The sequence below is a fragment of the Rattus norvegicus genome, chromosome 2, assembly GCF_036323735.1.
Source record: "Rattus norvegicus strain BN/NHsdMcwi chromosome 2, GRCr8, whole genome shotgun sequence".
In the NCBI taxonomy this organism is placed as follows: Eukaryota; Metazoa; Chordata; class Mammalia; order Rodentia; family Muridae; genus Rattus; species Rattus norvegicus.
Window position 1 is genome coordinate 226,325,520 of NC_086020.1, and position 25,925 is coordinate 226,351,444.

The following is a 25,925-nucleotide window of genomic DNA, read 5'->3' on the forward strand; positions in this document are numbered from 1 at the left end:
GAGACGTCATTAAGTTGGAAGGTGCCTGCCTGGTGTGTACAGAGCCTGGGCTCAGTCCCCAGTACCTCAGAGAGCCTAACGGTGGATGCCTGTGGCATTAGCACCTTGAAGTTGGAGGTGGGAAAATCAAGGAGTTTAGGATTGTCCTTTGCTCTGTACCAGTTTTTGACCAGCTTAGACTATGTCTGTTCAAAAATAAATGAGAGGGGGTTCTTAAAGTCATTGCGCTATGCTGAGAGACCGTATGTCCATATATGTGGCGTACAGTGAGCTAAAGCTGCCTTGTGTATGGTCACACTCTGGAGCGACTCCTCTGCGATGAGGCCAGGAGCTAGCCTTGTAAGCATAGACTACACAATGCCTGGCATTCTACTTCATTTTAACCATCACCCTCTCATAACCTGTAAGACCATTCACTCTAGTAATAGTTTTTAATGAGTTAAGATGTCAAATAAAACAAGACCATCTCTTCTTTTATCGTCAGTTCTAAATTTCAGTTTCTATGACTTTCTTATCTATTCATATCTTCATAGGTAACTAATAAGATTTACATTACCCTCACATAACATGCAGTAGCATAATGAGAAAAAATGTATGTATTTTATCTCTTAAGTTTGAGAAACTATTGGCTTTGATACGTGTTGGGATTTTCAGGTAGATAATATCTAGTCTATAGTAAAATTATTTATATTATATAAGTTTTATATAAATGTATATGTATAGTTATATATAACTATTATAAATACTTTAATAAAATTAACATTCTCATAGTTACATACAAATGTAATTTCTGTTGTGGAAGCTACTTTCAAGGACTAAATTTTGCCACATTTATGGTTAATATAACTCTGTATTCCTTAGGTAAATACAAAGACTCGGGCGCAGGAAATAGAAAAAGACCAACTGGCCCAGCTCCTGGATGAAAAAGACTTGCTTCAGAAAGTTCAGGATGAGAAAATTCAGAACCTGAAGCGGATGCTGGTGACATCGTCTTCTATTGCACTGCAGCAGGAACTAGAGGTGCGTGCAAGATGCATGTGGGCAACAGAAAACAGAGCGGGCCTTTCCGTCTGCTTAAGGTTTAGTGCCTTTTATCCATTGATATGAGATCTTTCTCTAGAGCATTCTGTGTATTTGCAATATATCATTCCTACCTAAGAAGTGAGTTATATTTACCACTCTCCAATTCTCACTTGAAGAGATACTAACTTAAAAATTCTAGGCTGTCAGTAAAGACTGAACTATGACTCTTAGTAAAGGCTAATGAAATTTGTAAAATGACTTAAAAACTAAAATCACCAGGGTTTATTTAATTAATAGTAATACTTACTTGGGGAAACTGATGGACAATATAAATCAGTGTAGGGATTGAATCCCACCTTCCAGCATGTCCCTCCCCGCTCCCCCTTCCCAGGGTAGGTTTCTTTGTGTCCAGTAGGTATGAGGCAATATTTTCATTCAGGTGGTAGCCTTCAAAGCGAGACCAATTGGACGTTTGATCTCAGTTCCATTGGTTACTGTTGACCTTACCTGAGGGACCTTGATATCCACTCAAATCGATGCGTGTTAACAGCTCTTTCTATGGAAAATCCTAGCGTAAACCATCTATGTGATCATCCATAGGCGTGTTGTGTAAGTCACTAGAGGATCTGTAGGCAATGATGAATAAGAAACAGCTCAATGGAGATGCTTCAAGAGAAAGTATATATGGTCAAGAGCTTGGAGGGCTGCAAATACAGGACAGACATGCTTGACCTTAACGTACAGTGGCCAGGGCATAGCAAAGCATGTTAGGAATTTGAATGTGGCACTGTGCTAGGACAGCAGAGCCTTGTAGGTGACATCAAAAGTGTAGTTTAAAAGGGTGGAGCTACTGTCTGTATCTGTATCAGTGAGGCTGGCGACTGCCGAGGTGTGACTCTGGAAGGGGAGCCAACTGGACAAGCTAGGGAAGTAGCTGAGAGACAGCTTTGTTCCTTGGCAGGGGGAAGAGTAAAGCAGTGGCTTACTTGCGATCTTAGGCTATGTGGTAGGGACGGAAACTGCTTTCAGTGTCAGGGCGGACTGTTAGATAGTACAGAGGGCACAGACCGGGGAGGAGGAAGGAGGACTGAATTTTAGAATCACTACTTAATCCTATTATTGACAAACGTGCTTAAATCTCTTTCTTGTTTTGGTTCCTGGGATTTAACCCAGGGCCTGTACAGTGTAAGCTCTGTGACTGTGTTCAGTGTGTTTCCTTAGAATCCTCTAAAGAACCAGACTTCTATCATGGTGTTTAAAATACATAAAAAATATAAAAAAATAAGAACTAAGTTCCTTGTTTTATTTTGTCTGACTTTAGTTATTTTTTGTTTTTTAAGATTAAGAAGAAACGCAGGGTTACGTGGTGCTTTGGCAAAATGAAGGATTCAAACTATGTAAAGGAATTTAAAATTCCAACAAACATAACAACGAGAACACGTAAAACTTCCGTGACTCCTTTGAGAGAAAATTCTCTCATGAAGTTGGGAGAGAGCGGTGAGTGTGACTGCCCTGTTTGAGAGGAGCTCCGTGAGACCACAGGTTTGTCTCCATAGAGACGCCTGTGTCACCAATAGACACTGGTTCAGTAAGGTGTATATGTCAGATGTGGCTGCAACGATGAACATTCGTAGGATTCTGTTAGTCCTAAATCTCTTAAAAATGATGCACTGTAAGTCAGGTGCAGTGCCTTCAGTTTATAATAGCAGCACGTGAGAGACTGAGACAGGAGGTTCAAAGCTAGGCTGAGGTATGGTAAGACCCTGTCAGGAACAGAATAACGTACTGTGGTTTACGCGTACAAGTCAGGGGCTTGGGGTTCGTTTTGCTCTTGGGTTCAGTTAAAATGGTAGCGTCTGCCTAACACCCAGCTAAACTCGTTCTGGTCCTCAGACTGTTATATCAGTTATGTATCTCCAGCATTGGGACTATCATCTTCAGGGACATGCTTACCTACTGACAATGGTCAAATCTCAGATGAGGATTTGTCATTTTTATCTATATTGTTTCAAAGATCTTTATTTTATCACAAATTCCAGCTAACTTTCTTAATTCATACAATAATGTGATTCGTGATCACATCTGCTGTTAACATGTTCTCGGCATTTATACCTGAGTATAAGTCAACTTGAGCTTAGGTCTGGTCAGAATTCTTTATTACTCATTTCTAGCAGAACTTATAGTAAATATATTCCTGACGTGCATCTCTTTCCTACTTCAGCACTGTCCTGGGAGTCTGAAGTGTTCGATAACACACTCGAGCCATTGGCTGAGGCAGAGTGGAGCTCAGCAACAGCCCTCCTCAGTGAGGTAACATCATACAGTCCAGAGTGTCTGTCTGTCCTCCTCAGTGAGGTGACGTCATACAGTCCGTAGTGTCTGTCTGTCCTCCACAGTGAGGTAACGTCATACAGTCCAGAGTGTCTGTCTGTCCTCCTCAGTGAGGTGACGTCATACAGTCCGTAGTGTCTGTCTGTCCTCCTCAGTGAGGTGACGTCATACAGTCTGTAGAGCATCTGTCTGTCCTTACGCTTGCATTGTTTGGGTTTTTTTTTCTTTTGTAAGAATTTTATTTTACATGTGTGCATGCTTTGCCTCCATGTGTATATGTGTACATGGCAAGTCTGGTGCCTGCAGACTCAGCAGAGGACCTTACATCCTCTGGAACCAGAATTACAGGTGGTCTTAAGTTGCCATTTGAGTGTTGGGAACAGAGTCCGGGATCACTGGAAGAGTATTCTTAGTGAACCATCTCTTCAGCCACTCGTGCAGACTTCTTGCTAGATTTGCTGTTATCTAACAGTGATATACAAATTCCAGCTAACTTTCTAATTCATACAGTGATCTGTGATCACAGCTGCTATTGACATGTTCTTGGCATTCATACCAGAGTATTAGTTCATCTGAGCTCACACCTGGTCAGAACTCTTTCACTGTTGACCCAGCCTGACTTAATATCAGAGACAAATTTGATTATAGGGAAGACTGTTATCATTTATGTCTGATTGACAGCTGTGAGAGGTCTAGAGATAGAGTAAGTATTCTGTAAAGCAGTGTGGGCTAACATACTAGGTGGAAACCTACTTATAACTCCTACCATTAAATCTTAGGATCTGTAAATCATTTTAAGTTCTATATTTTGAGAAATTTCTTGAGGGTAAGACAGATTTGAAAGTGACAAGATTCTCAGGTATACAGTAAAGTTGTCTAAATGTGTGTAGTAAAGGAGTTTTTGCTTTTATATCGGATACATCATCAGTGCTTCCTGTAGTTCTGGCAACTACTAATTTGCTGACTACCACAGCAGAGAATCTGTTTCTCACACATTGGAGGATTTGTTCCATGTTGAGCGTCTGGAGAGATGACTCAGAGGTTAGCAGCACTGGCTGTTCTTGCGGAGGACCCAGGTTCAGTTCCAGCATCTACATGGCAGGGAGTCAACCTGACCCCCACAGGCACATTCGCCATGCACTTACATACGTGCTGGCAATGTACTCAGATACCTTTAAGTTAAATTTTTAAAAAGTGACTCAAGAAAAATAACAAAAACAACAACAACAACAACAAAAAAAAACCTAAAAGTCTTATTTTAAGCTATTTTCCCTGTTATAGTTTTTCTCAAAGTAGCATAGAATATAGAAATGGCTTCTCTAGGGGTAAACCACGGGAACCATTAGGAGCTTAGAACTTAGTTCATGTTGATTCTGTTTCTTTTCCAGTCCTCTTAGAAACAAGTCAGACAAGCGGGCGAATGTAGGGTTGGTGTCAGGATCAGGTGGACTTCTCGGGGTTCCTTTATGTTTTCACAGTTAATTGGCCTTTCCCTGTCTGACACAGAGATTTATTACTTAATGATCTTCAGTTAATCTACCTGTTTCAAGTTAGGGAAATTACACAGATGTTGAAGAAGAGAATGGTCTATATCAACTAGTCAAATTTGAGTTGATTTTCAGTTAATCTACATTTTTGTTAAGTAAGCAATTAAAAGATATATCTGCATTTTCTCTGATTGGAAATTTGTTTATATTTGTTATAGGAAAACTTAGAAAGTGAGTTGACCTCACTTAATACTCAATATAATAATCTAGTATTAGACTATGAACAGCTAAGAAGAGAAAATGAAGACTTGAAATTGAAATTAAAAGAAAAAAATGAGTTAGAGGAATTTGAGTTTCTAGAACAAAGAGAAGAAAAAGATCAAGAGGTAAGAAAAATATAAATACTGAACTTAAAACAAAATATGTTTGTCAAAAGTATTCTTATAAGCCACTGATTTCTAAGATTGAGGTATTGCTGTTTTTCGTGTGTATACACAACTTAGAGAGTTTGAACAAGAAGTAATTAATTTAAGTTCTTTTTAAAATAGCCAGATTTGTTTTTTGTTACACTTTGTAACTTGTTTCTGTGAGTTTGGATTTGTTTAGATAGTGCTTCTTGGATTTTTAATATCTTACATGTTAACATGTAGTTGGGTATGTGTCAGAGTGTGTTAATTAGGTACATACATGTTATGAGTGCGGCTGCCCACAGAGGCATCAGGTCTAGTAGAGCTGCTGATGCAAATGGCTGTGAGCTGTCTGACTATAGGGGGTGCTATGAACCAAACTTAAGAGGTGCCCTGTTACAGTAGTTTGAACAGTTAATCTCCCAATCTCTTTTATGCTGGGTGTTTCTAACACAGTAAAAAAAAATGCTTTCTTTGGTTTTCCTTTTCTCTGTCTTTTTTTTTCTTTTCTGTATTAAAAATTGGTTTGCTGTTTCCTGTCCATCTGCTCTCACAGCTACAACTAATGCATGAAGTTTCCAACTTAAAGAATTTAATTAAACATGCAGAAGAATATAATCAAGATCTTGAGGTAAACATTTATCTTAGTATTTCTCTTATAAGTGATTACAACTTAAAAAATGCATGTAATTAAACATGACTACAGAGAAGAGAGCAGTTATTTTTTAAATATTAGTAATTTTGATCAATTTAAATTTTTAAGTACAAGAATTTTTTGTCATTCTAAATTCAAATCACATACTAAATTGAGCTGCACTATTCTTTGGTTCTTTTAGAACGAACTGAGTTCAAAAGTGGAGCTTCTTAAAGAGAAAGAGGACCAGATTAAGGAGCTGCAGAGATACATAGACGCCCAGAAGTCAGAAACGACAAAGACAGACCTGTCATACTCATCGGTAAGTCTGGTTGGCTTCTGTTGTGTGATTGGCTGTCCACTTCTACTATATTATTAAAACCATCCCAGGAAATGGTTATATTTTTGACCCAGCTGTGTACCAGGCTAGATTATAATCAATTTAAATACATTTAATATGAGCATAATTTTGTTCAGTGATAAATGTCATCTACATTTTACCACAAGACTTGAAGGAAGTAGTTGCTTGAGTAGTTTTAGTTTTTCTCCTCTAGGTTGGTGAGTGGGTTGATTGGTTGATTTGTTGATTGGTGGGTGGGTCAGTTGACTGGTTGGGAGGTAGGTGAGTTAGGTAGGTGGGTGGGTGGGTGGGTGGGTGGGTGGTTGGTTGGTTGGTTGGTTGGTTGGTTGGTTGGTTGGTTGGATGGTTGGTTTGAAACAGAATCTCCCTGTATAGCTCTGGCTGGCTTGAAATTCAGTATGTTGGATAGGTCTCCTTGTAACTCACAGACATCCACTTGCCTCTGTCTCCAAAGGTCTGGAATTAAAGGCATGTGCTACCATACCTGTCATAAGTTTTTTAATTGACACTAACCAGCTTTTTAAATAATATGTCTAGATACTCTGTTCCGATATAGAAAGTATGTCCAGAATTTCTTATCCTAATTTCATTTGTTTGATTAGTAGCATAGTTTTACCTTTTGATCATCTAGGAATAACACGTGTATGTGTTCTCCAAAGTATTTTCCAAATCTTTCAAACTTGGGTCTCCTAAGTATCCCTTTTGTTGTCTGCCTAGGAAGCCACTGAAGACCTGAAACAGGCAATGCGCACTCTGTCTGATCTGGACACAGTGGCCCTGGACGCCAAGAGGGAGTCCGCCTTCCTTAGAAGTGAGAACCTGGAGCTGAAGGAGAGGATTGTGGGTAGCTTTCAGACTTTGTGATGGTCGCATTATAGTACTTAGTACAGTAGATCAGTACAATGTCGCCAATTTTCAATGTTCTCCAACAGAATGAGCTTTCAGATTCTTGTAAGCAGATGGAAAATGGCATTCAGATGTATCAGCGCCAGCTGGAGGCGAAAAAGCAAGTGCAGGCTGACCTGGAGAAGGAGTTACAGCTGGCTTTTCAAGAGATATCCAAACTCAGCGCCTTGGTAGACGGCAAAGGTATTACACAAGTTCACACATCTGTACACCGGCCTAAAAACTTACATAAAGGAATTGAGAACGTTTCCCAAAATTAAGTGATTGCTAAGTTCTGAGTTTAATGTTCAGTTAAAATATCATTGGTGTCACTGTTCACAAAAATTTCTATAGCCACCATAATAGGGTTTAAAAATATTTTTCAAACACAGTAGACATGACTTGCGAAAAGTGGTGTAAAATCTTTTAAAAATTAGGTCACTTTTGTCAACATAGGTTTATTGTCTAATTTGGAATTGGAGAAAAGAATTACTGATCTCCAAAAAGAACTAAATAAAGAAGTTGAAGAGAAAGAAACTTTGCAAAAAGAAGTTCACTTGCTGTCAGAGTTGAAATCTTTACCATCTGAGGTGGAGACGCTGAGGAGAGAGGTAAGCATACAAGAGAGACGTTGTAAACAAGTGATTCTGTGGTGGGAAGAAGTGGAATTCATGCTCTCACTACTCTTATGGAACGTGAGAGAAAAGCAAAGTTTTCAAGGTTTATTTAACAAAGTGCTTCATGATATAATCCATGCAGCAGCTATGTTTGGCCTTCGGATAATATTTACACAGCTTAGTTTAGTCTTTCCCCCATTTCTTGGTACTAGTCATATCACTGTGCTAAAGAAACAAGAATTTAGAATATAAGAAAGTACCTGGAGATACCTTCATGCCCGTGACCTCAGCATTCAAGAGACTGAAGTGGGTTTACATGGCATCACTATGACTGCAAATAAACAGATGTCTTGACATGCTTAGCTGTACAGGGGCCATGTTTTCTCTGCCCTCCTAAGGCTTTGGGAACACCAGAAAGGAAGGGATGGAGAGATTGTTAAGTTGTCAGTGTGACATTACAACTAATGACTCCTGCCAACTGCAGTTCCAAGAGGATTTGAAGCCTTTTTCTGACTTTGCATGGACACTGCATGTACACAGTGCATAGACATACATGCAGGGTAAACACCCAAACACATAATAAAAATAAATAAATCTCAAAAAATAGCAAGTTGACAGTTAACAGTGACAGTTTTTGGAGACACGACAAGTTTTCCGGGTCAGTAAATGAGCCCGCAAATGCATAGACTGTCAATCTCTTTCTCATTTCTTTTTTAAAAGAAATGAAAATGCCAAGGATTTGAGTGCTTTATATAGCAAACATCTTGCTAAGTGATTTGCAAACATTGTTTATCCTATAAGTGCTGAGACCCTTCGGGGGTCAGCCAGCCCTTTCACAGGAGTCATGTAAACAATCTGCATGTTACATATGTGCATTATGATTCTTAATGGTAACAAAATTACATTTATGCAGTAGAAACAAAAAGAATTTTATGGTTGGAAGGGTATCCACACATGAGGAGCTATATTACAGGGTCCCAGAATTAGGAGAGGTTGCAAACCACTGCCTTACATAAATGTTAAAGCAACAGTCATCAAGCTGGTCCCTGCAGTACAGACCTGCCTCCTCGGCCAGCAGCCAACCTCTGCTGTGGCTGTCTTCCCATTTCTCTCATCTTTCCCTTTCAAAGTGACTAAACTACCCATAAATATATTGTGAATTATTTAATTATGTAAATGATGCTTCTTAAATAATTTTTAAAAGCATAGTTTATCCATATAAATTTATTGCAGTCAGTAGCTTGTTGGGAGGAGTAAATCAGATGTTGAGGAAAACCATAAAGTGCCTGCTACATGGTCATATTAGAAAATGTGGTGGTGATGCACAACTCAATTCCCAGCACTGAGGAGGCACAGACAAGCAGGTTTTTGTGGTTTCAAGGCCAGTCTGGTCTATAGAGTAAGTTCCAGGACACCCAAGGCTATACAGAGAATCCCTGTCTCAAAGAACGAACTTTGAAAGGATAGCTAAGGAAAGAGTTTCCTGATAAACTCAGCTGTTTTTACTGATGTTTTCTTCATGTATTCATTTTTTAATTGGAACCAAAAGCCATGAAAGAAAGAGGCAATAAAGATGGTTTAAGGAGGCTAAGTGAAGAGTCCCCGACAAGACCAGTGCCGTCTGCTGTAGACAGAGCTGAACCATTGCATGCGTGCCCAGTGTGCAGTGCTCTGAGTTTCATCCTCAGAGCTGCAAATAAAAAAGCCACCGTTCCTCAAGCAAATCTCCACTTACTGTAAAACTATCCTGAAACTTGCTTCAGGGCACCTATCATATTGGTAACAGCCCTAAAGTTTACTTCTCTTCCCTAGCTTCATGAGAAATCCGAAGAGCTCTGTGTAATAACAACAGAAAGAGAAAAACTGTTTTCTGAAATGGCTCATAAAGACAGTAGAATTCAAGGTTTACTTGAGGAAATTGGAAACACGAAAGATGACCTTGCAGCTTCCCAGCTGAGCCAGAGGAGCAGCGATGAGGAGTGCCAAGCACTGAAAAGCCTACACGTGGAGCTCAAGCACAGACAAGAGGAGGTCCTGGAGGAGAGTGAGAGGGTGAAGCAGGAGGTAGGGACACTCTCCAAAGAAACAGAAAGCCTGGCTTTAAGTTTGGATACGGGGAGTGGGCTTTTGTTTTTTCAAGTTCTGTCTACATATGTGCGTGTCTGTCTCTGATACAGCATTAACCTTTACTCTGTCACACATTTTCTTAAAAGCTTTCTCAGAAGACTCAAGAGCTCGCACAGAAAACAGCTGAGGGTCAAGAAATGCTAAATCAAATGGAGGAACTGAGAGAAAAGTTAGAAAGGAGAGATTCCAGTCTGCAGTCTGCAGAGAAGGAGAAAAATCTGCTCACCGAGAAGCTGCAGCAAACCTTGGAGGAAGTAAGAGCTTTAACCCAAGAAAAGAACGACCTAAAGCAGCTCCAGGAGAGCCTGCAAACTGAGAGGGACCAACTCAGAAGTGACATCCAGGACACTGTGAACATGGTAAGGTCCAGTGGGTGAGAACTGCAGGAAGTCTCCTTAGTATTATCAAGTAGTAACTGTAAAATGGGTGTGCTTCACATTCTAATGAAATGGTTTCCTTTGTCTCTTACAAAGAACATAGATACCCAAGAACAGTTACTAAATGCTCTTGAGTCTTTGAAACAACACCAAGAAACAATTAACATGCTGAAAATGAAAGCTACTGAGGAAATGTCGGATCATTTGCCTATAAAGGGCAGGGAAGGATCTAGCGATGAAGTTGAGCAAAAGGTAAAGAACAAACAGCTGCTTTCTAACACATGTACTACTTAAGTCACTTTCTTGTTGCTGTCACAAAATATGTAACAAAACAGTTTAAGGAAAGATCTATTATGTTGCTTCCTGGTGTAAAAGGTATAATCCACCATGTCAGGGAAGTTATGGCCACACAATTGTGAGGTCTCATCATATTCCCAGTCAGGAATCAAAGAGAGGTGAGTGCCTCGGCTCTGCTCCACTCTTAATCAGCTCACTGATTGTAGGGCCCACATTTCCGACCTTGGAACAAATCACTTTTTTCTTATTCAACCACCAATGCTCAGTAAAGTAAATGATGTCTTTAATACCCCTTTTGTAGCACAAAATACTATCATATAACTTGGAAAACATTTAAGGAAGATACATAGACAAGAAAGGTATATGTATTGATTAATCAGTTTGAACAAATGAATGTACACAGAGTCGGTTTAACCTCACATACATGAAAACTGCAATGTGAACTGCCACCTAGGCAGCTCTGGCCAGTGAACAGGTCTAAAAGTACCAGGACTGGAGCCAGAGCTAACTGTGTGCTCTCTGCATGATCTTACATAAATGAATTTACCTCTGTCAAATGTAAGTCCCATTGTTACCAAATAGGGATAATAACAATGCCCACTCCCTGTGGTTACAGAACAGAGTCAGTGTGTTGATTTGAGACCAGTACTTTGTACAGAATTTAAGTGATGGATACTTTACTGATATTAAAGTAGTTATTAACTACGTAAATTCTTCAATGCATTTCTGTTTCAGCTGGATGGCATAGATGAAGAGAATCTGCTGGCTGAAAGTGCCCACACAGTGGTTGGGAGTGGTGAGGATCATGGGGAAACTGAGGAACAGAGGAAAATTGACTCTCTACTGCAGGAGAATAGCAGACTGCAGCAGACACTGGAAAGTATTATAGCAGAAAAGGAACAATTGAAGATGGACCTAAAGGAAAATATTGAAATGGTAGGATCTAGCGCTCTACAGTTGACCATGTATTTTTATCTGTTTATTTTAGATTGTAGCAACTTTATTCGGGTATAATCTGTATGCAATAATTCATGGAAGTATATGGCTATGTGACTTTTGACAAATGTCTCTGCCTAAGTAGACCTACTAGGTGTTATGTGTTAACCTGGTAATAACTTGACAGATTGATTTCCAGACCAATTCTACCACTTTATATTCCAGTCCACAAATAGAATTCTGGTTGCTCTCCTTACCAACACTTTATATTTATTCACACTTTCAATTTTAGCCATTCTTTGGCTAATGCACCTATTTTACTGCACCTTTCCCTCGTAATAAAAGATGTTGAACATGTTTCATAAGCTGACCACCACTGACCATCCTTAATGGTTTATTTATTCTCTTAATGTTGTGTTACAGTTGATAGGTATTACATACACTTTGTTAAATATGTTCCTGAATGTTTCTCTTTTACTATTGTAGCTCTTAATTCTGTTTTAAATCATTGATGTTTACCAGTATTCCCATACTGGCTCAGTTTTTTTATCTGTTAGAACTCCCTATAATCTGTATGGGTCTGTATTGGAAATTCACTGTGGATCCAGTGCACCTGACACTTTGTGCTATTTTAATTTTCTAGAATTGTCTGGTTTATCAACAAACTGAATGAAAATTTACATGCAAACACAAAGTATATTCTCTGATTTGGTTCGTTTTGTTGACCTTCATATACAAGCATGTTGCTGTATGATCTTAATGAATTAACCCATATCTGTCAGAAAAGAATGGGAACCATTTTGAGCTCACTGACCATTGATTGGTGGTTGAATCCCATCATAAAAGCATCAGAAAAAAATGTGACTGTAGTCTCTTTGGCCACTGAAAGCAGACTAATATATCTTTACGGTTGTCTTTTGCTATGTACTTATACTTGGATTTCTTCATTTTGAGCCAAAAGTAATTTCTGAGTGTTTCTGATTTACCAAAGGTAAGGTAATATTATAAATTCTAATCTAGGACTTTTTTTAAAAACTCTAGAGTGTGGAAAACCAGGAAGAGTTGAGAATTCTTAGAGATGAACTTAAAAGGCAACAAGAGATAGCTGCACAGGAAAAGGATCATGTCACAGAGAAGAGTGAAGAGCTCTCCAGGGCACATGAGAGATTGGCAGAAATAGAAGAAAAGTTAAAGGAAAAGGTAAACTTCCCATGCTGTCTCCTACTTGTTCCGACTACACATTTTGCTAATAAATTTTTATTCCTTTAATCTTAAATACCTCCAAAGTGGAGCAGGATCAATGCTAACAGTTTGAGATAGATAGATATATAATGGGAAGCTAGGCATGGTGCCTCAGTTTGGCAGCTAAGCAAGGGAATCTCTACGTGTGATACCAGCCTGGGCTTCCTACTGTGTTCTAAGCCAGCCTGAGCTGTAGACTGAGACTCTGTCTCTAAATAAACAGATGGTATGTGTATATTATTTATTTACTTACATCACTTGTGCTTGTTAGGAATCTGTGTATGTATACTTAACTAGTCTCTTGACTTTTTAGTTTAATTTTTTCATTACACCTTGATTCATTGATCAAACTATGTAAGTTTCCAAAATAATACCAGAATTACCATAAAGTAGCTTACATGACAGAAATGCATTTTGTCACCACTCTCTTTTGTTTGTTTGTTTGCTGTGTATTTGTTCTTTGAGATAGGGTCTTACTATGTAGCTCTGGCTGTCCTGGAACTTATTATGCAGACCAAACTGGCCTCAGCTCCCAGAATCTGAGTTTAAAAGTTGAAATGTCAGTGGTGGGTTTTTTTGGTGTTTTGTTTTGATGGCTTAGGGAAGGGCCCCTTTTTTGTTTTGACTGGTGTCTGGTATCACCAAGCCGTCCTGGAATCTACGACTCCACTGTGATCCAGAATAGTCTAGCCTCACTACTCAGTCTGATTATATCCGTAAAGTCCCGTCTCCAAACAGGTTCACATTCTGAGTTTCTACGTAGTCTTGAATGGTTTAGCCCATTCTGTCTAAGGGCAAGTTTACATCCAGTGCTGCTTATCCATCTCCATTGAAGTAGACAATGCTCGGTTAATGTTACATAAAAATTTAGCAACATGATAATTTCAAAAAAATTGTACCCCCTAAGAACCAGAAACTCCAAGAGACACAGCAGCAACTTGTTAGTATACAAGAAGCTATGAGTGAGATGCAGGCAAAGGTGACTGACTTGGAGAACTTACAGAATGAATTCAGGAACCAAGCATTGGCGTTGGAACGTGTGGAAACAGAGAGACTGGAGTTAGCTCAGAAACTTCATGAAAATTATGAGAAGATGGAGTCTATCACCAAGGAAAGAAACGATCTAAAAGAATTACAGGAGTCATTTGAAATAGAGAAAAAGCAACTTAAAGAATACGCAAGAGAAATGGAATCTGCGGTAAGTCATATCATAGCATTTCTTTATCTGTTAAATGTTTCTTTAGTATTCAATTCTAATGTATTCAACTGGAAAGAGGGACGTAGTATTGGGTGAATGCTATAAAATTCTTTAAATTTCACTTACTGACCTAGGGCCTACAAACAAAAGAACAACTAAACATTGCCCATGCAAATCTAAAAGAATACCAAGAAATCATCAAAGAGCTAAGAGGAAGCATTTCTGAAAAAGAAGCTCAAGCATCAAGCACCCAGGACACAGGAAAAACCAACCCTGCATCACAAGGAGAGGTATGTCCTGGCTTCGCGGCCTTCACCACTTCCGTCTTCTTTCTCCCTTGAGGAAAATACATAGTTACCGTTTATTCAGTGGGTAAGAATCTGGTGGCTCTCTACTGTGGCAGACACATTCTGAGCTGGTGCAACCTACACTCTCAGAGCTTGGGGGTAAAGCAGGAGAATCGGGAGTTCAAGACCAGCCTGGACTCCACAGAAAGTTTGAGACTCACCTGAGCTATGGAAGACCTGTCTCAAGAAGGAGAAGGGGTGGTAAGAGAGGGACAAGGATTCATATTGGGTGTAGAAGGAAATAGCAGTAAGTGAGCAGTCAGATGAATAAAACACCATGAGGTAACTGTAAATGCTGTGAGAAAGATCGTATTGGGGTAACTGGGCCAGTACAGTTTTAAAAACTACTTGCTGCCAAGCATTGACACTTGTATAATAAAATGATTCTTTTTCTCAGTGTGTTTAAGCAGTTCCTCGATTCTAATGTAGTGCCTGTAGAAACACGCAGTTACGTGGTTCTGCTAGCAACCAGGATAAATGGGGATCAGTGTGCGCACAGAAAGCAATGGGGATCAGTGTGCACACACAGAAAGCAATGGGGATCAGTGTGCACACAGAAAGCTTGGAAGGCAGCATTTGGAGATATGTATATGGTATGCCGTATGTACTGCGTATATTCACAAAGACATGTGACAACTTTTATTTGCTTATAATTTGGAAACCAGTTGGAAGTTAAGCCTGTAACTGACTGAGTTAATAGTGTGAAGGTGTATGATATGAAGATTGGTTCGCTTCGGCTCTGAGCTGAGAAGAAAATATGGTACACTTACACCAGACGTTACGTCAGATCAGAAGGGATTGAGACTGAGTGCATAAGAAAGGGAGACCCTAAGGTTCAAGGTCACTGTCATTGCTGGTAGAAGTCCCCTGACCTTTTCCGTTTAAAGAATGTATGTAATGTATAGATAGTAACCTGTGCTTTGTGATTATTACAAGACCCCAGTGCCGCGAGAGCAAGAGCTACTTCCTGATGCGGAAGAAGCCAGGGCCAGTGCAGAGAAGGGGAGTGAACTGGAGCCAGTGGAAGAACATTCCAGAACAGCGCACTCATTAACCACGGAGGGCATAGAAATGGAAATCCTTGCACTGACCAAGAAACTTGAAGAAAGTCAGAAGGAGATAAGCTGTCTCACTAAAGAGAGAAGTGACCTGAGACGAACACAGGAAGCACTGCAGGTCGAATGTGCCCAGCTGAAAGACGATGCCAGAAGAACTTTGGCTAATGTGAGTTGTTTACTTGTGGTTTCTGAGATACAACCTTCTGTGGCCAGACTTGGTCTTGAGCTCATAATTCTTGTGCCTCTACTTCCCCAGTCCCAGGATGCAGTCGTGTGTACCACTAAGCTTGGACAGCGAGTTCTTCCTACCTAACTGGCTCTTTCAGAATTAAGTTGTGTCACATTTAAAAACATTGCTTGTGTCACATATAAAACCTTACTACTCTTACTACTAACCTTCTGCAGATGTTTCTTAATCATAGAGTGACTAGAAACAGAATAATTAAAACTGCGACTAAATATAAACAAATGACGAAACGTCAGAACATCTTCTCTTCTTGAGTATTCAGATTTGACTTAGAAGAATCAGTGCCTTAATCACAGAAAAAGCAAACCAGAAAAAAAATGTTTTTCTTTGAAAATACCTTCCCACCCCACCCCACCCACCGCCTGCCATGCCTGGTGACGGGGAACTCTGATCTGAGCCCTGGCACAGGGTATCAGGGCTGGAGCTGACACAGCACTGTGTTAAAGGCAGCCTGAGACAAATAAGTAAGATCCTGTATTAAGTTGTCAGACCCCTTTTCTCTATAGGGTATTACTGTCATCTCCATGGTTTCTGTTAGAAACCTGGAAATCATTCCTGCTCTGACAGGAATCTTCCCTTCACTTACTTTAGAATGCACTTTCCATACCTCGTGACTGTGTGTGTGTACATGTATGTGGTGTGTACACATACATGTATGTGTGGGACCTACATGAAAACCCTCCCATTTTTCTATCCATATTATCCATATTATCAATATCCTAATACACCATTATTTCTTTCTAGCTCTCCACATTCATGTTGTCGTAGATTTATGCATATGCGTGCTTTGCCTTCTTGTTTACCACATGTGTGCCTGATTCCCACAGAAGCGTTGAGCATCCATGACACGAGTGCTGGGGGTGGACCCAGGTCCTTTGAACACGTGCTCTAATCATTGAGCCAATCCAGCCCTGGGTCGTTCATTCTTACACTGCACAGGTCTAACCAAGCTCCCAGTGGGGATAGCGTGTTTTCTTCTTTAATTTGTTTACTATTGACTGTAGCTCTTTCAAAACTAGAGCCCACTGGATGGCCCGTGAGTCCCAGGAGCATAGGTCCTGCAGGCTGCTGTCCTTGCTGCAGCCCTCCCTTCCTGTGATGCTCTTCCGTGCCCACCAGCAGCACTCGCACACACCTTTATGGAAGCAGAGGTTTATTCTTAGCTCTGTTTGTTCTGCCTCTAGGAAGCCCTTCCTAATGACCCATGATAGTAGGTATGCTGGCATCAACATCCTGGATAGCCTACCTCCTCAGTCTGCTGAGAGTTGGCACAGTAGCTGTCTTTTTCTCCAAAAACATGATTCTGGTACAAATCATGGGTGCAGGGAACAAAAAAAGACTCACTATTTCATCTCCACCCTGTATCTACTGAGACACTTGGCAATAAAGTGAACCCTTAGTTAAAACATAGGAACTGGGGCTGGAGAGGTGACTCAGGAGTGAAGAGCACTCGCTGTTCTTGCAGAGGACCCAAGTTCAATTCCCAGCATCCATAATGGCTCACAGCCATCTGTACTCCAGTGCCAGGGGCTTTGGCATCCTCTTCTGGCACGCACAGTTGTGGTACACAGACAAAATACTCGTACATATATGTTTAAAAAAAACTACGTGCGGGGTGTGGGGGTGTGTGTGTGTGTGTGTGTGTGTGTGTGTGTGTGTGTGAACAATATATATATTAACTGGGGAATGGGAACGTGTGGGAAGATTACCCTGTATTGAGCCACTGGATCCTGTCTGTTATATTTCGCTAGCAAATGTATTGTCTAAGATGCAAGAGGGTCTACACAAAAACAGCCCACGATGTGGAAAGAAAGGACAGGGAGTCTCCTGAAGTAATGAGTGAGGCAACTGAACAGTGCAAAGGCAGAGAGAAGAAAGAGAAATGCTCAAGTTGGTAAAAGAGCAAGTATTTAGGATGCAGCTAGGAATTATGCTGGTTTAGTAAAGATATGTTTATAGATTATTCTCCAAGATCTATGCTCCACTATCCCTGAGGAGTTACTTAGGTTCCAGTACCCGGTATTATTTCCCTCTTGTTAAGTCTATTAGAGAGCTGTTGGCTACTGCTAAGGTACGCATGGCACTACTGGGGCTTATTGTGCTGTGCTGGCCAAAGGAGAGAGATGAACGACCGTGCCTGCAGCAGGCTCTCCAGGCAGATGGGCATCAGAGCATCTCAGAGAAGTGACAGATAAAGTAGTTTCCCCTTTGCCCTGTATTTCTCAAGATCTTTTATAAGCAAACCTTTTCCTTATGACTAACCTTTTCAAAAAGGAGTTAATTATACTGTGACGATTATACGTCTATAAACATCTTATAATTTCTCTAATACTAAAGCATCTAGAAACTGAAGAGGAGCTAAGCCTTGCTCGTTGTTGCCTGAAAGAGCAAGAGAACAAAATTGACTCCCTAATAGTGAGCCTTTCCCAGAAGGAAGCTGAGCTGTCGAGCGTGCGGGTGCAGCTGGAGGTGACCACTGGTGAACTAGAGAGAAAGGTAAGGTGGAGGCGAGGAGCAGTGGGAGTGGGGCGGGGGGGGGGGGGGGGAGAGAGAATGAATGAATGAATATACCTGTATATGCCGTGCTAATAACTTATTTATTGGTTGAAGGTTCAAGAACTCTGTGAGAAACAGGAACAACTTAATATAAAAGAAACTAGTGAGGTTCAAGGGAAGATGAGTGAACTTGACCACATCAGGGCGCTTCTCCTTACCAAGGACTCAGCACTGCAGAGTGTAGAGAGTGACAGACTCCGGCTGAATAAACAACTTGAAGAAAGTCAAGAGGAAATAAAAATTCTAATTAAGGAAAGAGAAGAGCTGAGAAGAGCACAAGAGGCCCTTCATGTGGAGAGGGAGCAGCAGCAGGAGAGCATTAAGGAGATCAGCACTAGGGTGAGTCTGCTGCTGCTCATACGGGGAACAGCGTGGCGCTGAGGTCACCGTGCTGCCACCTAGTACGTGTCAGCATTTTCTCCTGAATAATAGAAGGGACTGGAAACTATTCCTATGCGTCCAAGTGACTGCGTCAGAGCTTTTGCCTTGAATTAGGAACACATCTTCCTTTCTCCTAAAAACAAACACCCACTTCTATGTACCTGTGACCTCACTTGTTATATTTTCTTAGCTGCAAGAACTTCAGGACAAAGAGTATGAATATCTTGTGATGAAGAGCCTTAATGAGACTCAAGGAAATAAATGTGAAGACTTAAACCAGCAGTTGGAGGCCCAGAAGTCAAGTCTGGAAAAGGTGGAAATGCAGAATGTAAACTTGACTCAGAGACTTAATGAAACCCTTGAAGAAATGAAATCCGTAGCAAAGGAAAGAGATGAGCTTCGCAGTGTGGAGGAGCGCCTCACAGCAGACAGAGACCAGTTGAAGAAGAGCCTTGAAGAGACAATAACTAAAGTGAGTGCCATTTCTGGCATTGTGCAACCTTCATGTCCTGAAGGCCACTGGGCTTCAGGGTGGGCAGAAGTATAGCATTAGTCCCGAAGAGTTTGGTTGTGGCTTTTTACATTGTACACATGACACAGTGGTGCAAAGATGGTTGTAGATGTTCACTGTCCATAAGAATGAAAGGGGCTGATAGAATAGGACAGTGTATTTGGAGGACGGAGTGCTGCACCTTAGATAACAAAGTAGACGTGACACTGGTTGGGAGTGTCCTGCCCTGGGAAAAGATGGGCTGGCAGTAGTTATTGAGAATTTGTGGTCACACCTAGAGCAACTCAAGAGTGAGGCCTGGGAGGCCTTAGAGAAGACAAGAGGACTTTTCCTTCCTTCTGTATACCTTCTGTTTGAAATGGATTTCTTTTAGTGCCTTCTTTTTCTGTGATTATTAAGGGTCTGGAAAAAGAGGAAGAGCTAAGAGTTGCACATATGCATCTGCAAGAGCACCAAGAAACTATCAACGAGCTCAGAAAGAGTGTGTCTGACTGCACAGATGAAATAGCGCACATCCACGGGGACTTAGAGCACACACATGCTGTCATCCACGGGGACTTAGAGCACACACATGCTGTCATCCACGGGGACTTAGAGCACACACATGCTGTCATCCACGGGGACTTAGAGCACACACATGCTGTCATCCACGGGGACTTAGAGCACACACATGCTGTCATCCACGGGGACTTAGAGCACACACATGCTGTCTTACAGACACAGGTATCTTTTTTTCAATCTGAATAGTTGGGAGACAAACCAGATCTTCTCTATGATGAATCAGGCTGTGAACATGTCTGAATTTTAAGGCATAGATGATTTGCTGCTTCAATTTTAAGATCGTTGTTTGCATTTTTGTCTGTATGTCCAACACTCTAACTTACTATATGATTGTCTTAAGAACCAAGAACTCCAGGAAAAAGGACATCAGCTTTCTCAAGTAAAGGCTGATCTCAGAGAAACAATGGACCAAATGGAGCAATTGAAGGAGCAGCTCGAAGCCCAGAATTCAACTCTGGAAAGCATAGAAATAGAGAAGTTAAAACTGACTCAACAACTTAATGAGAACCTTAAAGAAATGACACTAGTCGCTAAGGAAAATGATGACCTAAAAATTATGGATGAAGCCCTCAGAGAAGAGCGAGACCAACTAAGGGAAAGTCTGCGACAAACAGAAGCAAGTGTAAGTTCCTGGTGTCCATCCCTAGCAGGTCTCTGAATCCCCACCTGGAGTAATGAGTCTCATGGTGGCAAAGGAGTAATAGTCTTTTAGATGGACAGTTTGGTATAAAACTTTTTTTTTTTAATTTTTTTAAGACTTTATTACAGATGGTTGTGAGCCACCATGTGGTTGCTGGGATTTGAACTCAGGACCTCTGGAAGAGCAGTCAGTGCTCTTAACCACTGAGCCATCTCTCCAGCCCCCGGTATAAAACTTTTAATTCAGCACTTCTTTATGGAGTTTTATCCTAGATATACCTTGATTCCATTGTTAAAAATATATGCATATGAGTGTAGACATAAACACAAATAGACCCTAAAGTTGTTTGGTTATTATGGTTGATATTAAAAAATAGGAAGCAGCCTAAATGTATCTTAGGAAGAAACTGGTAAGAACAAGCAATATGCCAAAGTGTTGTACATGTCTTTAAAACATGGATCTCAGTGTCCTGTTCTGCAACTCAGAAAACATTAAGAGGGAAGCAGTTTGGTAAGAAAATTATGTGCAGTGCGTTGGCTTCCTAAAGTTAGGGGTATGGAGAAATGGGAGGAAAAGGACTGACTTCCCAACAGTAGGGATCACTAAGGTGTAAAAGCAGGACCCATGATGGGCTTTTTCAGGTAAAGCATTTGTTGCACAAGCCTGGTGATCTGGGCTTGGTCTCAGGAACCTGTCTGTATAAAGGAAGGAGGACAGACAGACTCCACAGACCTGTCCACTGACTTCATAGGAAGCTCCCCACACACGTCGTGGTGGAAGTGGTGGTGGTGGTAACATGAAGACGATTTAGGTGAATTTCTTAAAAGAAGTAAAAGCAAATGGACAGGAGCACTCAGGAGCAGAGCATCTGCTTGCTTGAAGAGTGGTCCTGAGTTCAGTCCAGGTCCACAACGACAAAGAAGTAAAAACATGATTATCTTTACTAAGAAAATATATCACTTTTTTTTTTTTAATGCTGCTTAATGTTAAGATATGTCCCTTTTTTAAGGATCTGGAAAAGCAAGAGAAACTAAGAATTGCTCACCTGGATCTGAAAGAGCACCAAGAAACCATCGAGAGACTCATGGGAAGTGTGGCTAAGAGGACGGAGGAAGTGTCAGACATGAACATGGAGCTGGAAAGAGCAAACACTAGGTTACAGGAGAAGGTACTGACTGGGCATCTCACTCTTCATGGCTTCACCCTGGGAATGTAACAGTTGAGCCACGTTGGGAAACAGTTTGACGGTATTCACCGTAAGCGTGCCGTTTCCGTTCCTTGGGTGTATATAGAAAAGGACAAAGGAAGGACATGCAGGTATTTATGGGGTAAGAGAAATGAGGGGCTGGGGATTTAGCTCAGTGGTAGAGCGCTTACCTAGGAAGCGCAAGGCCCTGGGTTCGGTCCCCAGCTCCGGAAAAAAAAAGAACAAAAAAAAAAAAAAAAAAAAACCTGTGCTCCACAAAATTGGAAAATCTTAACGAAACAGACGATTTTTCTGGGGCTGAAGAGATGGCTCAGTGGTTAAGAGCACCCGACTGCTCTTCCAGAGGTCATGAGTTCAATTCCCAGCAACCACATGGTGGCTCACAACCATCAGTAAAGAGATCCGATGCCCTCTTCTGGTCTGTCTGAAGACAGCTACAGTGTACTTATATAATAAATAAATAAATCTTTAAAAAAAAAAAAAAAGAGAAATGAGAAATGCTATCTAGTTTGGTGTGGGTTATGGTTTTATAGGAGAGAGAGAGACAGAGAGAGACAGAGAGAGAATAACTGAACCAGACAGTGGTTTTATAGGGATGTGTGTGTACGTGTGCCTGTGTGTGTGTGTGTGAAGGATAACTGAACCAGGCAGTACTGGTACACATCCCAGCATTTGAGAGGCAGAGGCAGATAGATCTCTGAGGTCGAGGCCAGCCTTGTATTCAGAACGAGTTCCAGAGTGGCCAGAGCTACACAGAGAAACCCTGCCAGGAAACAAAAAAGAATTAAGTGAGCTCTACATTTAAGATTAGTACACTTTATGTGTGTGTTATACTTCAAAAGAAAACGGAGTGCCTTTAGCAAAACACAGATAGGAGTGACATCCCTTGTGCATCATGGGAGTAAAGACTAGCATGACTACTCCCAGCAAAATTCTTCTTCATCTTTCTTAAAAATAGTCCATGTCCTAGCCTGGAGAGACGGCTCAGCAGCTAAGAGGCACTGCTCTTGCCAAAGACCTAAGTTCAGTGTTCAGTGTCCTTGTCAGATGGCCCTCCAGCTCTAGACACTCCTATAGTGAGCACCTGACCCCCACCCCATCCCCCACACACAGTGGAAGAGGAGTTAAGCTTCCTGAGCTGGAGCGATGGCTCAGGAATCCTCTTCAGAGGATGCTGGTTTGATTCCCACACCTGTGTGTCTTAGCTCCACTTCCAGAAGACGTCCATGACACCTGTACCTGTGGTCCTTAGACTAGCAGTAGATGGAAGTCCTTAACCATAGAGAATTCGATCTCTTGTCTTCAGGTTCAAGAACTTAAGGCAAGTGAGCTTCAGCTTCTTAAGTCAAAAGTGGAAGCCGGTGAAACCAAGAAGCAGCTCAAGGAGCAGGGCTTAGCTCTGAGTAAGATAGAGATGGAGAATTTAAATCTGGCTCAGCAGATTCACCAGAACCTTGAAGAAATGAAATCTATATCAAAAGAAAGAGATGATCTAAAGAGAATGGAGGAGATACTCAGGATGGAGAAAGACCAGCTCAAGGACAGCCTAAGAGAAGCCAAGTTTAAGGTGAGTGTGCTTCTTCGTAGTTAGAGACACCACTCTCGAAGATGCAGGATCCATAGGGGAATCAGTCTCTGGCGGGCTGACTGTCTGTCTTGTCTGTCTGTCTGTCTGTCTGTGTGTCTTGTACCAGCAATGGCTAGAATAGGGTGTTGGATCTCTTGGAACTGAAAACAGCTGGTGCTCTCTACTGCTGAGTCAGCATCTTTCCACCTCAGCAGCATCTCTGTGCATCCAGTACGTTTGGTTCAGCAGTATCCCTTCCAAGAGTTTGCCTTACCTGTGTCTCTGCCAACTGGGCAAGAATAGAACATTGTTTGGGGGTAGAGTGGCTTGTGGTGACCAAAATCTAGAAGCAAGCCAAGCCTCCAACTGCAGGGCATATGGGGTTCATCCATATGTCGGAATGCTAAGCCTAGCATTATTTATGTGGTACCGACCTTCAAACATAGTGACAGAGAAAAACAAGACCATGAATTCAGTGGGTGCAGCACTGAGGGGAAAGGTAGGGTCAGAGCTTGGACTCTGGGCCCTTTGGCCCTCTTGTGCTGTAGAGCTCATTTCTAACTGAGCATAGATTTTTCTGAGTATGTTAAAGACAAGCAGTCGTTAAGAAGAGATAATAAAATACATAAATATGTGCAGAGGATTTTGGTATCTGAAATACTTGATTTCTAGAAAGGTTTTAGGTAGAATGAAGCTCAAAAAAGTTGAATTTGAGAGAATTTCAGGTCTTAGATTTTCAACCAGTAAAGTCAAGACTGCAAGCACTGTAAAGTCTGAACCACAGATTATGAGTTATGATTGTGATTGTGATTGTGCCCTTCAGCGAGTGTAAGTCATTCCCTGTGTGAATAGACAGTAACATCACTCTTTTTGTTTGCCTATTTTAGTGCTGTTATTAATAAATCCCAATGAAGTATTTAGCTCCTTTACTTAACATGATGTACAGTGTAAGCATGTTTGATTAGTGCTGTGTGAGTGTGGTCACTGCTCTGTCTTTCTTTGAACCAGGCCCATCAGAACTATGAAGAGACAGTGCAATATGGAAAGGGGTTACTATGTGGTGGAGAACAGCACTGTACAGGAAGACTTCGAGAAAAGTGCCTCAGGATAGAAGTAAGAGCCCTGTAGCAGCTCCGTGGCATTGTCGCTACTGTTCCAAAGGCATCCTGTGCCACCCCAGGTGGAATTATAAAGGGAACAGTGTGCAGATAATAGCAAATGTTCCCTAAACATTATAATGTTTCTATAGCCTAGCACATGTGTGTGTGCGCATACATGTACATGTGTATACAAATGGCATAGTGGCAGTTTGTGGTTTGTTTTTTTACGGCCTGTGTGAGAAAGTGATACTGAGCAAATCTCTAAAAACACGGAAGGGCTTGGTTCACTTGGGGAAGACTGCGGTAGATAGGACAAACTGTGATACAGAGGTCCTGAGGGAGAATTTCAAGAGAGAAAGCTAGTGAGAAGCAAAGTCAGAGACGGTGAAGGAGTAGACTGTGGGGCCTTGAAAGGATTCAGGGCTTGCTGTGAGGGGGAGGAGGCCCGCTGGAGAGAGAGACACAATCTGACCTACGTTTCGGAGGAGCTAAGGACTGAGTGGTGGGTGTGAGCTGAGAGCCCTTTCATGCTGCATTTTAATCCAGTGGGCAGAGAAGGCAGAGCAGCAGCAGGAGAGCAGTCATTGCAAGGGGGCGGCCACACCACACGGGCAGGGACAGCTGAGTTACAGCCATGTGCTCTGGGCCACAGTAAGTTTATACAGAAGAGTAAAAGAAGGGTTGGTTTTCTTTATTGTATTTGCCACACTATTATACATTATTCCTACAATCTAAAACTCAGCTTCCTTTATCTTTTAAACACAAAGGTCTTAATTTCTTTTTTCCATTGTTACAATGCTAGCATTCATTACAGTGAATTCTAATTTCCTTTAGAAACTCCTGAAAAGATACTCAGAAATGGCTAATGATTACGAGTGCTTGAATAGATTCTCTCTTGACCTGGAGAAAGAAACTAAAACCCAAAAGGAGCTGTCAGTTACCATAAAAACAAAGCTCTCACTTCCATACACACAAACCAAAGAGATTGAAAAGCTTCTTACTGCAAACCAGAGATGTTCCATGGAATTCCACAGAATCCTGAAGAAACTTAAGGTACCAACTCTTTTTATAATATTAGCTTCATATTGGTGTGATTATAATTTTAATTATACGTTTCAATGTATTTTAGGTCCTTTAGGAGTTAACATATGCTATTTATATTAACTTCCAAATTAAAGACTGTATGGGTCTGAAGACAGGATTTATCCAACGAAACCTGAGCTCTGCCTATGGGCCTAGACACCAGGCGAGGGTGCTCAGAGCTCCTATGAGTCCCATATCACAGATCTCATAATCTGCTGAGGCAGGTTTGTGGGGATAGTAAGTGCAGTCATAGAGTTATGAACAGCTTGTTATGTGACAGGCTTTTCCTGTCACATGTCTCTTCCCCCCACATAGGGAATCCATGACAACCAAATAACAACTGCACTGCAGTTCAGTGAGCCAGCGAGTTCACTGGGGTTACAGTGAGCCAGCGAGTTTTGGGGGTCATAGCTTATGAGGTTACTCAGTGATGACTCAAAACAGCTGCACTGGCCACAAGCTCACCCTAAAAGGGGAGATGACTCACGGAAGCTCCGTCCCCCAGCCTCCTGCAGCATGGAGGCAGCTCAGTAGCCTAGGCTCTCCCCCAGCAACCTGACTGGTCAGTCTCCTCCTCCAGCAATTACCTCCTGCTTCTGGAACCTGCAAGGGCTCCCTGTGAACCTTGTCGTTCACTAGGTACAGCGAGACTGGAAGTTCACAGTGGAGATGAGACAGAGCCAGTGGATGGTCATTTAAGTAGTGGCAGGAACCAAGTGAGCTTTTAATAAGTGCTACTGTAGAA

The 25,925-nt window shown here is 41.4% G+C and overlaps 1 protein-coding gene across 4 annotated transcripts in view; it reads left to right on the forward strand.

Annotated features, from left to right (window-relative positions):
• Positions 1-25,925, forward strand: part of Cenpe (centromere protein E) — a 58,667-nt gene that overhangs the window by 14,550 nt on the left and 18,192 nt on the right. The window contains exons 13-38 of one of the 4 annotated variants that reach the window (XM_063282221.1): positions 862-1,020; positions 2,364-2,520; positions 3,245-3,333; positions 5,060-5,227; positions 5,805-5,879; positions 6,085-6,204; positions 6,961-7,083; positions 7,176-7,332; positions 7,585-7,739; positions 9,558-9,809; positions 9,959-10,231; positions 10,346-10,501; positions 11,282-11,482; positions 12,524-12,682; positions 13,632-13,922; positions 14,057-14,212; positions 15,206-15,493; positions 17,912-18,070; positions 18,185-18,469; positions 18,702-18,983; positions 19,422-19,745; positions 19,924-20,205; positions 21,233-21,391; positions 22,737-22,997; positions 24,006-24,110; positions 24,932-25,150. In XM_063282221.1, coding sequence (XP_063138291.1) covers positions 862-1,020; positions 2,364-2,520; positions 3,245-3,333; positions 5,060-5,227; positions 5,805-5,879; positions 6,085-6,204; positions 6,961-7,083; positions 7,176-7,332; positions 7,585-7,739; positions 9,558-9,809; positions 9,959-10,231; positions 10,346-10,501; positions 11,282-11,482; positions 12,524-12,682; positions 13,632-13,922; positions 14,057-14,212; positions 15,206-15,493; positions 17,912-18,070; positions 18,185-18,469; positions 18,702-18,983; positions 19,422-19,745; positions 19,924-20,205; positions 21,233-21,391; positions 22,737-22,997; positions 24,006-24,110; positions 24,932-25,150 — 5,055 coding nt within the window. The remainder of the gene's footprint in view (positions 1-861; positions 1,021-2,363; positions 2,521-3,244; positions 3,334-5,059; positions 5,228-5,804; positions 5,880-6,084; positions 6,205-6,960; positions 7,084-7,175; positions 7,333-7,584; positions 7,740-9,557; positions 9,810-9,958; positions 10,232-10,345; positions 10,502-11,281; positions 11,483-12,523; positions 12,683-13,631; positions 13,923-14,056; positions 14,213-15,205; positions 15,494-17,911; positions 18,071-18,184; positions 18,470-18,701; positions 18,984-19,421; positions 19,746-19,923; positions 20,206-21,232; positions 21,392-22,736; positions 22,998-24,005; positions 24,111-24,931; positions 25,151-25,925) is intronic. The other 3 variants (XM_006233351.4, NM_001421086.1, XM_039103858.2) reach the window with 3 other exon arrangements.